General features: G+C 54.1%; 1 protein-coding gene across 2 annotated transcripts in view; it reads left to right on the forward strand.

Moving 5' to 3' along the window:
• The window catches only part of ACAN (aggrecan), a 38,868-nt gene that overhangs the window by 12,034 nt on the left and 14,228 nt on the right, over window positions 1-12,606 (forward strand). For both annotated transcript variants that reach the window (XM_087829203.1, XM_087829204.1), the window contains exons 2-10: window positions 2,159-2,238; window positions 3,759-4,142; window positions 5,097-5,271; window positions 5,740-5,867; window positions 6,240-6,533; window positions 7,848-8,243; window positions 8,962-9,136; window positions 9,582-9,709; window positions 11,282-11,575. In XM_087829203.1, coding sequence (XP_087685329.1) covers window positions 2,166-2,238; window positions 3,759-4,142; window positions 5,097-5,271; window positions 5,740-5,867; window positions 6,240-6,533; window positions 7,848-8,243; window positions 8,962-9,136; window positions 9,582-9,709; window positions 11,282-11,575 — 2,047 coding nt within the window. In that variant the 5' untranslated portion in view covers window positions 2,159-2,165. The remainder of the gene's footprint in view (window positions 1-2,158; window positions 2,239-3,758; window positions 4,143-5,096; window positions 5,272-5,739; window positions 5,868-6,239; window positions 6,534-7,847; window positions 8,244-8,961; window positions 9,137-9,581; window positions 9,710-11,281; window positions 11,576-12,606) is intronic.

Consider the following 12,606-nt stretch of genomic DNA (forward strand, 5'->3'; position numbering starts at 1 on the left):
AAAAGCAATGAAAAAATATCCTCAGGTGAGGATTTAACAAAAAAAAAAATCATCTGGTCCACTGCGTTACCTGGGAAAAAGCAAATAGAACACAAAAAGGTGACAATTCCGTAAAACACAGGCGAATGCCATAGGAAAGACATTGGGAGGAAAACCATCAAAACACAAAGAGCGGTTGGATTGGGATTGAGGATTATGACGATTGGTGTGAAAAAATTTTATTCTTTGCGGAAAGTCATCTAGGCCGGCCCTCCCCTCCCAGGACAAGGAGCCTCCCGACAACCGCTCGCCTCTCTCTAGGTCCCCACGTGTCCTCGGAGAGGCTCACCCAGGCCTGACACCTGGGAGCAGGGAGGAAACCGGCTTCGATGGATGCCTGCTGAGCTCCAGACCCCCGTGCTGGGGACCTAGCCAGACACGGCCCCTGCCCTCAAGGAGGGTGCCTGATGGCCCAGCCTCTCGCTCCGTCTTTAAAACAGCCATGGGGGCGGGTCCAGCGAGTGGCTGAGCCAGAGCCAGGACCCAGGTCTAGGGGCCTTCCCTTTACTTGGAAAGGAATTCAAGGGGAGCAGCTAGGCCCCCCCATTCAGTCCTCTAATTTGATGGCATAGAGGTCAAGGCTCAGGCCAGGTTGGCAACTATGGGACACAGTCTAGCTACTGAGGAGATGAGGGTTTCCCTGTTTCTAACTCTGGGTCTCTCTCCCTCCCTCTTTCTCCCTCTTTCTCTCTCTCTCTCTCTCTCTCACCAGCATTCACATCCTGCCCCCCAAGCCTTTCTTTCACTTCATCACAGGCGCCCCCTTTCCCCTTCCTCTGCCCCAGGTACAGTCCCCTCACCACCAGCTAATTCTGCCCCGCAGAGAAAGGCCTCGCTGTTGACGGGCTGGCAAAGTCCATTCCTCACATAAAAGACTGAGTGAGTTCTGCAGACACTTGGAACCCGGACAGAATGGAATTTCTCCCCTATTTTCTTTACAGCTAAGAAAACACACACAAACACAAGAGCATATTTATTGCGATATTTCTATCCCAAAGTTTGTCTTTAAAAAAAAAAAAGAAATAAAATTAGTTTTTCTCCCCACTCCACCCACGCCCCCCCCACACACACACACCCCATCCCAAATCCTCTCCCTTTTTCATTCCTGGTCGAGGAGACCAGGGAGGAAAACAGAGCGGGCCCAAGCCCCACAGAGAACCGCAGCATCCTGGGCACTGTCTGGCCATGACTGATCACCCTGGGCCTGAACAGGGAGGGCCACAACCCAATGGCCCCTCACAGAGCCAGAACCTGGAGCCACGGACTTTTTTTGAGGGCAACATCTAAGGAGGAAAGCCCCCGAGGAGAAGCAAGGGGCTGCCTCTTAGGCCTTTGGGGTTTTCCAGGCTTCCTGCAGTGTGAGGAGACACGCCACGCCTCCCACATTCGCCTCTGTGCCCCCAGCAGCATCCTCACGGGCAGCCCTTTCATCTCTAGGGTGACATAGAGGGTGTCTCAAAAGACATGGATGCACACTTTGAATAATTATTCATTCCAGTGGGATACATCTGAAAAGAAAGAAACATCAATTGAGCTGTCCGCTATTAAAGTATGTGTACATTTTGGGGGACACCCTGTGTATGTGGAATGAATGAAGGATCATGCTGGAAAGATCACTCAAAACAACAGGCCAGAGTCACCCAAGAGGGTCCCCCAGAGTCCTGGGCCCGGACCGCCTCTCCCCCAAGCATTCCTGGCATGGGCACCCTAGTCTGGATGTGGAATCCTGCCCAGCTGATAGTGGCTGAGCCAACAGCGCCACCTGCTGGGCCAGCTGACTCTGATGGCCGAGGTCGGGGAGGGAAGCCCAGGCCCAGCCTCAGCTGAGAGTTACCCCATTCTTGTCTTTGGTTCCAGATCCTCCCTCCCCTCCCAGACTTCCCCCGTCCTCCCTGTGGACTGTCTGGGATGCAAACGTGCCCTAAACCAAGACCAACGGCTCACAGACTGGAGAGGGGGGCGAGGGAGGTGCCAACGCAGGTCCATGCAAGAGCAGGACCAGGAAACAGCATCGGGGCACGTGTGACGTGTATCGCCGTGTGTCCTGTGACACGTGACCCTCCTCGACCTCCCTGCATCCGAACCCACAAATAACCCTCCTGCCTCCCCTCTCTTCCAGGTGAACTATGACCACTTTACTCTGGGTGTGTGTTGCTGTGAGAGTCATGGCCGCTGCAGCCGTCTCCATAGAAATCTCAGGTGAGGACATCGCCGCGCCTGTCTCGTTAGCCCAGCAGGGACTAGGGACTGGGTTCTGGGCTCTGGGCTCTGGGTACCGCACCCGGTGCTGCTTGTACTGCCCTTTTCCCTCGGCCTTTCCCCTTTTCTGTCAAATTCGATCTGGGGTGTGAGGCTGGGATTCACCGGTCCCCTTGCCATGCACAAGCAGTGATGGGAAAAGAAAGGGCCCAGCTCCACCACCACCACCACCCGGACACCACATCCTGATGCCAAATTCTCAGGAACCCAAGAATTCTACGTGTGAATCCCGTGTTTCGTTTCAGGAGGTTTCCTTGTCTCATAGGAAGATGGGACCTATTTTATTTAGCAATCTGCCCACTTGAGTTGTAACCCTTAAATATTTAGACATAGGGTATCTGGGTCTCCACGTGGCCTCTTGCTCTGGGACCTACAGAGATCCAGCCCCTGGCTGGAACCTGCTGTGTTTTACCCACACAGACAAACCAGTTCACTAGAGCTGGTTGAAAGCTTTAAAAACTGCAGAGCTGGGCACCGCCGTGACTCTCAGCTCTCCCTGAGGGACCACCACCTCTAAAACCACTCTGTGTCATGGAGCATTCAAAGGGAGATTTGTGTGGAAGGGCCTGGTGGTGACTGCCCAGGACATCAAAAGGCTAGGGCTGGACCCCAAACATTCCTGGCTCCCCCATTCCTTGCCCTGTTATGTACCTATCACCCACAAATATCTGAAACATTTTTATGTTCAACCTGTAACCTGTCCTGGAGAAAAGGTCCCCTAAGCATACGATTCACCATGAAAAGTGCTTTTTTTTTTTCCCCCTAAAGCTGTTTCTTTCCTGTACCAAGGAGACCTTTACTTTTAACAGGATTTGGTGAACCGCTGCATCTTCCCCATGAACACGCTCTATGATTTTTTTTAAAATATGTTTTTATTGATTTGAAAGAGAGAGGGAGGGAGGGGGGAGAGAGAGAGAATTAGCTGCCTCCTGCACGCCCCCTACTGGGGATGGAGCCCACAACCCCGGGCATGTGCCCTGACCGAGAATTGAACCTGCGACCTCTCAGTGCATGGGAGGCGCTCAACCAACTGAGCCACATCGGCCAAGCTGTTGGCTTTAAAAGTTTTGTGGATTATTTTTGTTTCTTCCTCATAATAATTTTAATACCCCCAAATAATTTTTCCCCGAGTCTTTGAGTCAACTGTCACTCCAGAAAGATGGGTCCTGTTTATCCGATGGCTTGGCATCCCCTCGGGCACCTTAGTTTGAGAAACAGAGAGGTGGTCTGGACTCTGGAGTTCCCCCTGCGCTTTTCTGGCCCCATAGTTCCTGTCCTGAGGTGCACACCCAGGGTTCTTGAGTTCGGAACGCTGCTCTGGACAGGGTGTTGCAGGGATTCCTGGGAATTCCATAGGGCGCAGGAGTGTCCCCAGCGCGGACACACAGGCTCATTGGGTTCCGCCGGGGGGGCTGGGTGGTCCTCTCCAGGCACTACTAACAGGTGTGTCTCCCCCACAGACCCTGACAACTCGCTGAGTGTCAGCATCCCCGAGCCGTCCCCACTGCGGGTCCTCCTGGGGACCTCCATCACCATCCCCTGCTATTTCATCGACCCCATGCACCCTGTGACCACCGCCCCCTCCACCGCCCCCCTCACCCCGAGAATCAAGTGGAGCCGCATTTCCAAGGAGAAGGAGGTGGTTCTGTTGGTGGCCACGGAAGGGCAGGTGCGGGTGAACAGTGCCTACCAGGACAAGGTCTCGCTGCCCAACTACCCGGCCATTCCCAGCGATGCCACCTTGGAAATTCAGAACCTGCGCTCCAATGACTCCGGGATCTACCGCTGTGAGGTGATGCATGGCATCGAGGACAGCGAGGCCACCCTGGAGGTCGTGGTGAAAGGTGAGTTCCCCCCCCCAGGGATCCTGGTTCCCCTGCAGAAAGAACCAAATGCCATCCTACCCGTGTGGACCCAGACAAGCTGGCTCTCAAGTCCCAGCCCTTCCTTCCTCCCCCTTCCGTTGGCACCTCCATCAACTTATTCAACTTCAAATGTAACAGAGAGCTAATGATATTCTTTCTGCATTTGGCGGGGATTGACTATTTCCTGGCCACAGTCACATGGAGATGACGGTTGGTGCTTTGCCATGACCCTGTGATTCCGTGGGCCGTGGGATCATCCCCATTGTACAGACAGGCTCACTGAGGTTGAGCGACTTGCCTGGAGTTTCCCCAGGACGTGAACCAGAGCAGCCTCCTGGCTCTTCATTCGGGTGTCTTTTCCCTCCTCTGTCTCCCCACTCCACCCCCATTTTCACATCCAGAAGCCAGAGAAACGGATGAAGACACCCCAGTGCCCTTTCTCTCTGTGGCCCAAGGAGCATGGTTGTGTCCTTTGGGCTTCAGTACTTTGGTCAGCACCAGATTTTTCCTGTTGGGAGGCCCTATCAAAGACGATCCACTCCTGGGGGTGCCACAAACAGGGTTCCCACTGGATTCTGCTGGCCTGAAGGTGCCTGGGCTCTAAGTGTCTCTTTCCTCAACACAAATGTGGGGGTCCTGGAGTGACAAGAAAAAATTATAAGGAGGCAGCTTTTAGTTCAATTTAGAGAACTTTCTGATTATCAGAATTATCATAGGTATTCAAAAGAGATACCTTGTGAGGTAGTGAGTTCCCCATGACTGGAGGCATCCCAGCAAAGGCAGAAAAGCCACATGCACATGTGGAAAGGGGATTAGCGGGTCAGCTAGCGGCCCAGACTGTGAGGCCCCTTTGACTGCGGCAGTGATTCTGCGAGGACCTCAGTGACGGGGGGCTGTGCCTGACATGCTCTCCGGCCCGCACGTGTCTTGCAGGCATCGTGTTCCATTACAGAGCCATCTCCACGCGCTACACCCTGGACTTTGACAGGGCGCAGCGGGCCTGCCTGCAGAACAGTGCCATCATTGCCACACCCGAGCAGCTGCAAGCCGCCTACGAGGACGGCTTCCACCAGTGCGATGCCGGCTGGCTGGCCGACCAGACTGTCAGGTGAGCCCCCAGGCCACTGGCAGAGCGCAGTGGAGGATGGGCTGGAACTGGACGGGTGACCAGTCCCAGATCCTCATATTGTCCTGTGGCAGAAAGAGTGGCTGCTGCTAGCAGCTTTGCCCTATGGGAGCATCTGTCCGTGCAAATTACACACATATCATCGGGTTCTTCCAAAACTGAAAATATTCACTCTCTGGCCTTTTACAGAAAAGGTCTGCACACCCCTGATAGGACATATTTGGTGTCAGTCAATAAAGGGGCCACCTTTGATCACCAGTAGCTATGAAAATGTGTATTTCCGTAAAGCCAGAGAAAAACCTGTAAAAACAAGCAGTCCACACATGCAGGGCGGGCACCGGCAAAAAGCATCAGTAGGTCACCGCTTCCTCCCACCAGAGGAGAATGGGAGGGCACAGCCCCCCGCCCCCCCGTCCCCTAGGGAAACACCCCGCTTTGGGTTCCTGGCAGGTACCCCATCCACGTTCCTCGGGAAGGCTGCTACGGGGACAAAGACGAGTTCCCGGGCGTGAGGACCTACGGCATCCGCGACACCAATGAGACCTACGACGTGTACTGCTTCGCGGAGGAGATGGAGGGTGAGGCTACCCTGCCCCCTTCCCAGGAGCCCCCTTCCTGTCCCCTCCGACCTATTGACACTCGGGATCTGGGGCATGGCGCTAACCCAGGGCACCACGCACTGGACCCCCTCTACCAGGCCAGGAGAGGGTGGGGTTCCAGGCCTCAGTGGCCCCAAGCTCCTGCAAACGGGTGGCACCGCTTTGTCACTGGTCCCTCACCCAGCACTACCCCTCCCAGCCAGAACCCCCAACTGCTCTGACCTGCCATCGCTGTCCCAAGTTAGAATGCGCTGGAGACCTGGTGGAACCGCGTGGACCTCCCTGGGGGCATGGGCCGGGGGCAGGGCAAGGGGCAGAGGGAGATGCTCACTGCTGCTGTGTCCTTGTCAGGCGAGGTCTTCTATTCGACATCTCCGGAGAAGTTCACCTTCCAGGAGGCTGCCAACGAGTGCCGGCGGCTGGGCGCCCGGCTGGCCACCACGGGCCAGCTGTACCTGGCCTGGCAGGGCGGCATGGACATGTGCAGCGCCGGCTGGCTGGCCGACCGCAGCGTGCGCTACCCCATCTCCAAGGCCCGGCCCAACTGCGGGGGCAACCTCCTGGGCGTGAGGACCGTCTACCTGCACGCCAACCAGACGGGCTATCCCGACCCCTCTTCCCGTTACGACGCCATCTGCTACACAGGCACGGCTGGGGCTGGAGGCCGGGAGGGAGGAGGGGGTCACGCCAGCAAAACTGGGGCCCAGAGGAAGAGATCTGGGAATGGGGGGCTGTTTTTTTACCCCGTCAAGGGGCCACTGGGTGCCTGAACCCCATGTTTTAGCACCCCCCGTTTCCACAGGTTCCTAGGAGAGCCAAGGTAGAGTGGATGGAGGCTGGAGGGTATCTGGCCCTGGTCTCATCAGCCCAAAATGGGCTAAAAGCATGAGCCTTGGAGTCTGTGTTTCCTCAGGTTTGACTTTAAGCTCTGCCATCTGCTACTGTGCAACCATAGGCCAGCCAAGGCCTTGAGCCTCAGTTTTCTCATCCATCTAATGGGGAGGTGGTGGCACCACGTGGAAGATGGTGGGGCCCGACGTGAGACCACGTCCCCATGGGGGGCGCTGTTATCGGCCCTTGCACTGGGATTCACGTCAAAGGAGGGCCAAAGTGTTACTGAAAAGAGTAGGGGGCGGGTCCACTGTCACCCCAATAAATTCAATAAAAAGGGAAAAAATAAATAGATCATGTCAAAAAAAAAAGAGAGGAAATTTTTGAAAATTTAGACTAAAAGTTTTTTATATTTTACACCATCTGGGCAATAATTACAATTAAATGCTAATTCTTGGAGGGACAAAAGAAACAATGATACGGCGTTGCATCAATTTTAGGACAACAGTGGTGATTCATATTGAGGCTCGCAGCCCAATCTTCCATGAAAAGTGTTATTTTTGCAAAAATAATTAGGATTTCCCCTAAAGCCCCCCGTCGTCCTTTCAGTATCCCAGCCACCCTTTTCAAAGTCCTTGCGCCCTCGTGGATTTTCTCTTTGTTAATGATTATCTGGCTCGTTTCTGCCAGACCCTCAGATGGTCATGAGTAGTTCTCTCATGTTGCATCGATTTCATGAGCTCCTGCATCTTTGGCGAGATTTTCCAGTTTCCTTTATAACAGACTTACATTGTCCCGTTGGCTGGTGCTCAGAAGATGGGTAAGGGGGCGACTGGCATTGACCAGGAAGAGATGTTGGAGCCGGACTCACTTTATAAGCAGTGAGATGATCGGTCACTATCTTGTGCTATGATAACTTTGCATTCTCTTGCAATCTGAAAACTGTGGGGTCTCCAAAATGAATAGTCACATAGAATGACGACCCCAAAATGGGCCCAGCAAGGTGCCAGGCCAGGCATGCAATGGGTGCTTTCTTTCCATAGCAGTGAAAGAGATGGGGCCGATGCTCTCCTTTCCCCCGTCAGCCCCAGGATGAGCAGCTAACACTTGTCTTTGTCCCTGACCCAGGTGAAGACTTTGTGGATATCCCAGAAAATTTCTTCGGGATGGGCGGCGAAGAAGACATCACCGTGCAGACAGTGACCTTGCCCGATGTGGAGCTGCCCTTGCCGCGGAACATCACCGAGGGCGAGGCCCGAGGCAACGTGATCCTCACGGTGAAGCCCATCTTCGGCGCCTCCCCGACGGCCCTGGAGCCCGAGGAACCCTTCACGTTGGTCCCCGACCTAGAGGCCACCGCCTTCCCTGGGGCTGAGAACGAGACTGGAGAAGCCACCAGGCCCTGGGCCTCTCCTGGGGAGTCCACGCCTGGCCTGGGCCCCTTCACCAGCGAGGACCTGGTCGTGCAGGTGACCGCAGCCCCAGGGGAAGCTGAGGTGCCCGGCCAGCCACGATTGCCAGGCGGTAAGTGCTCAGTCCTTGGGACTGTAGGGGAAAGAATTTGGCCTGGAGCTCTTACACCTTCAACTTAACCTGGGACCTGAGACCAGCCTCTCCCCTCTCAGGTTCCCTTCTCCATATTTGTAAGACAAAGGGGATAGGCCAGGCCAGTGAGATCCATGCTCTTTTGCCACCAAGCATTTCCTACCATTGAAGTCATAGGTGGGAGCTCGTGTATGTATCAGGCAGGTAAAGGTGCCCACGGGGTCTAGGTGAAGGAGAGTGGAAAACGGGGGCTCCTCACCCCATCAGGCACCTCCACAGGATAGAACCACTGATAACCGCCACACGGGGTGACCCGGGAGCCTGTCACAGCACTGACCCTCGATGACTGGGGTCTGCAAACTGCAGCGCACAGGCCAAATCCAGCTGGCCCCCTGTTTTTATACAGCTCATAAACTAAGAATGGAATTAACGGTTTTAAATAGTTGGGAGGTGGGGAGTCATAAGAAGATTTTGTGACACATAATGAGAATTATATAAAATTCAAGTTTCAATGTCCACATGGCCTGGAAATAGGATAGGAAGGAGGGATGAAGGGAGGCAGTTCCTCGAGAAGCCAGAGCTCCCTCCACGCCCACAAAACCTTGAGAACTGGCCCTGTGGGCACCGGCATTGTGGCGCACAGTCCACGCCCTGAGTCTGCTCTGTCTCTCCTTCTTTCCCTCCCCTCCCCACACAGGAGTTGTGTTCCACTACCGCCCTGGGTCCACCCGCTACTCGCTGACCTTCGAGGAGGCCCAGCAGGCCTGCCTGCGCACTGGGGCAGTCATCGCCTCACCCGAGCAGCTCCAGGCCGCCTACGAAGCCGGCTACGAGCAGTGTGACGCCGGCTGGCTGCAGGACCAGACCGTCAGGTAAGGGAAATCGACCAGGCTCCCCTCCCAGCCCCAACCCAACCTGGAGAGGTCAGGCCAGGGGAGCCACAGCCTGGCTCTGGACCCAGGACAGGGTGGGCACCTGCTACGCTGCAAGTTAATTCATTAATCTGAGTGCTCCCTTAATCTCTCCCCTAGAACTAAAGCATATTCAGAGAGGGTGACATTAAGTCCTAGGTCATGCCCCGCAGTCCCTTCCAGCTTGACCCAGTGCTGTTCCTCGCACCAGGCTCTCTTCTGAAGCCAGGAGTTCCCGAGGGGCCCCCAGACCTTGCCCCTAGTATGAGGGGCTTCTTCCTTGTTTGAATCCCCCCAGACAACCGGAGACCCTCCCTGCCTGAGTCCCCAAGTGGCCCACCACCCTCACCTAGCATCCCCCACCTGGGAACAGGCCCTCATATGCCCCTCCCACCCTCCTTTGCAGGTATCCCATTGTGAGCCCAAGGACCCCATGTGTGGGTGACAAGGACAGCAGCCCGGGGGTCAGGACCTACGGTGTGCGCCCACCATCGGAAACCTATGATGTCTACTGCTACGTGGGCAAGCTCGAAGGTACAGGCACTGTTCTCACATTTTGGACCCCAGGTGGGCAGGGAGCTGTCAAAGAGACACAAAAAGGAGGCGGAAATCCACCACACACACACACAGACACACACACACACACTTGTCTGTGGATAAATAAATCTACTATTTTAATATCCACCATCTGCCTCTTAGAGAGCCCCAGGGTCCATGAACAAAGCAAAGGCCCTGAGAAGTCCTGCAGTAAAAACAAACAACAAAATCTCTTTAACTCTGCTTAACCAGTCACAGGTCTTTTACTTTTGTTTTATCTCATTAGTTTTAATTTCAATTAAAATCACCCAGTTGCTATTCCACTGAACCCAATTTTGAAAATGCTGGTATCGCCCAGCCAGCATGGCTCAGCGGTTGAGCATCGACCTAGGATCCGGGCAATCACAGTTCGATTCCCAGTCAGGGCACATGCCCGGGTTGTAGGCTCGATCCCCAGCAGGGGGCGTGCAGGAGGCAGCCCATCAATGACTCTCTCATCATTGATGTTTCTCTCTCGCTCCCTCTCTTTGAAATCAATAAAGACATATTTTTTTTAAAAAGAGAAAAGAAAATGCTTGTATTCTGGGAAGACTTCAGCATTGCCACTCACTTGTCCCACACCCTGAGTCAGTTATTTAACCTTTCTAGGCTTAAGTCTCCTCATCTGTAAAACAGGGCTGATTTTTGCTTAGATCAGGAGCTTTTTTGAGTATTAAGTGAAACACATATGAAAAGTGCCTGACACGAGTAGGTATTCAGTAAATGTGAACTTCCTTCCCCCTTAAATCAGACAGGGCCCCCGGGAACAGTTCTGGGTGCTGGGACCCAATCCCCAGCAGCAGTTACGGGGCCCGGCTGCCACGCTCCATGAGTTCACGGGGGCGGGGTGGGTGCAGGTACAGAGCGTTCACAGTGCTCGCTGACAAGTACTGTGGTGTAGGGGACCACAGCGGGGTGCGGGGGTGCCCCGGGGGGTTCCTATCTTAGCCAGGAGAATGACATACCTGAGGGTGACTGAAGAATTTAGGAGGCAAGGAGGGACTGTAAGTGACCAAACTTCTCAATGTGGCTGCAACTTTGCTGATTTCAGCACTGAAAGTCCCAACTCCAACCTTGCTGGTTTGGCTCAGTGGTTAGAGCATCAGCCCACAGACTGAAGGGTCCCAGGTTCGATTCCTGCCAAGGGCACGTACCTCGGTTGCAGGCTCCATCCCCGGATCCATTCGGGGCTCATGCAGAAGGCAACCAATCGATGTTTCTCTCTCTCTCTCCCCTTTCCACTCTCTCTGAGAAAGCGAAGGAAAAAATATCCTCGGGTGATGATTAAATTAAATTTAAAAAAAAAATCCCAACTCCTGGGACACCCCAGTGGGTCACCCTACTTCCCAGTGTCCCAGGACATCCAAGGGGAAGTGGTCACAGAGGGGCATATTTGGGCTGGGTGAGGGCTTTAATCTTCCCCTGCCATAGCAGGTGTCCCACCCCTGCTGGGCAGAGGGAGGGTGTGGGCAGAGGGAGCCCTGGCTATGGACGTGAAGACTCACCCCTGCCACCTGCCTCTGCCCCCAGGGGAAGTGTTCTTCGTTACACGCCCGGAGCAGTTCACCTTCCAGGAAGCCCTGGAGTTCTGCAGATCCCACAACGCCACGCTGGCCTCCACCGGCCAGCTCTACGCCGCCTGGAGCCTCGGCCTGGACAAGTGCTATGCCGGCTGGCTGGCCGACGGCAGCCTCCGCTACCCGATCGTCACCCCTCGGCCGGCCTGTGGCGGGGACAAGCCAGGCGTGAGGACCGTCTACCTGTTCCCCAACCAGACCGGCCTCCTGGACCCACTGTCCCGGCACCATGCCTTCTGCTTCCGAGGTTTGTGCCCTCCTGTCTCCTCCAGCCCCCACTTCTGCATGGGGTGGGGGGGTGACTCCTTGGGGCTGACCCCTCCTGGCCCCTGTCCACTCTCCCCGCCCATCAGAGCGAGGAAGAGAAAGTCAGTCCCTCTGGGTCAGGGGCAGCTCTGGAGTTAGCATGACCTCTGGAGTTAGCTTTGACCTCAAGGCAAATGCATCTTTCTGAGGTTCCCCAGAGACAAGTACAGAGAAATGAATACGAACTTGGGCTCTAAAATCAGGCAGAGAGTGAAGGGGGTCCGAATATATGGTGACAGAAGAAGATATGACTTTGGGCGGTGGACACACAGTGCAATATACAGATTTTGTAACATAGAAACCCACACCGGAAAACTATATGTTCATATTAACCATTGTCACCCCCATAAATCTAATTAAAAAAATAAAATAAAATCAGGCAGGGCTGAGTTTTAATTACGACTCTGCTGCTTTAGTAGCTGTGTGACCCTGGGCAAGTCACTTAACCTCTCAGTTCTTCTGCTTCATCTATAAAATCGTGATATAGCTGCTGTCAGGATGAACTGGGATAGTGCAGAGAAAACTCTTGGCAGAGTGCCTGGGACACAGTAAGTGCTTAATAAATATTAGCCTTCTTGTCACAAATAATGTGTCCACCCTTATCAAACTCGCCCCTGCTTGTAAGTATTTTTGAGATGCTTTTATTTGAGTTATCCCATTGTTGCTCAGTAAGCATCAGCAATTTGTGTATTTAATGGACCCAGGCTGCTGAGGACACAGTGCCAGATACTTGGTTGGATTCAAAGATCTGCCACGTATGAGCCTCTGACTGTGGGCAAGTCGCTTCATTCTGTGCCTTAGTTTCCTCATCTGTAAATGAAATAACAGTACCTATCTGCTAAGGCCATTAAGGGATAAAATGCTTTCATGTACACCAAAACACTTTAAAACCTTGCCTGGCATGTATGATAAATTCTAGAGAAGAGATGCCCCAGACCACCCTGCAATAAAGTGCCGAGGGTGTGTGCATAT

This window comes from Miniopterus natalensis, chromosome 22, assembly GCF_054644295.1.
Source record: "Miniopterus natalensis isolate mMinNat1 chromosome 22, mMinNat1.hap1, whole genome shotgun sequence".
In the NCBI taxonomy this organism is placed as follows: domain Eukaryota; kingdom Metazoa; phylum Chordata; class Mammalia; order Chiroptera; family Miniopteridae; genus Miniopterus; species Miniopterus natalensis.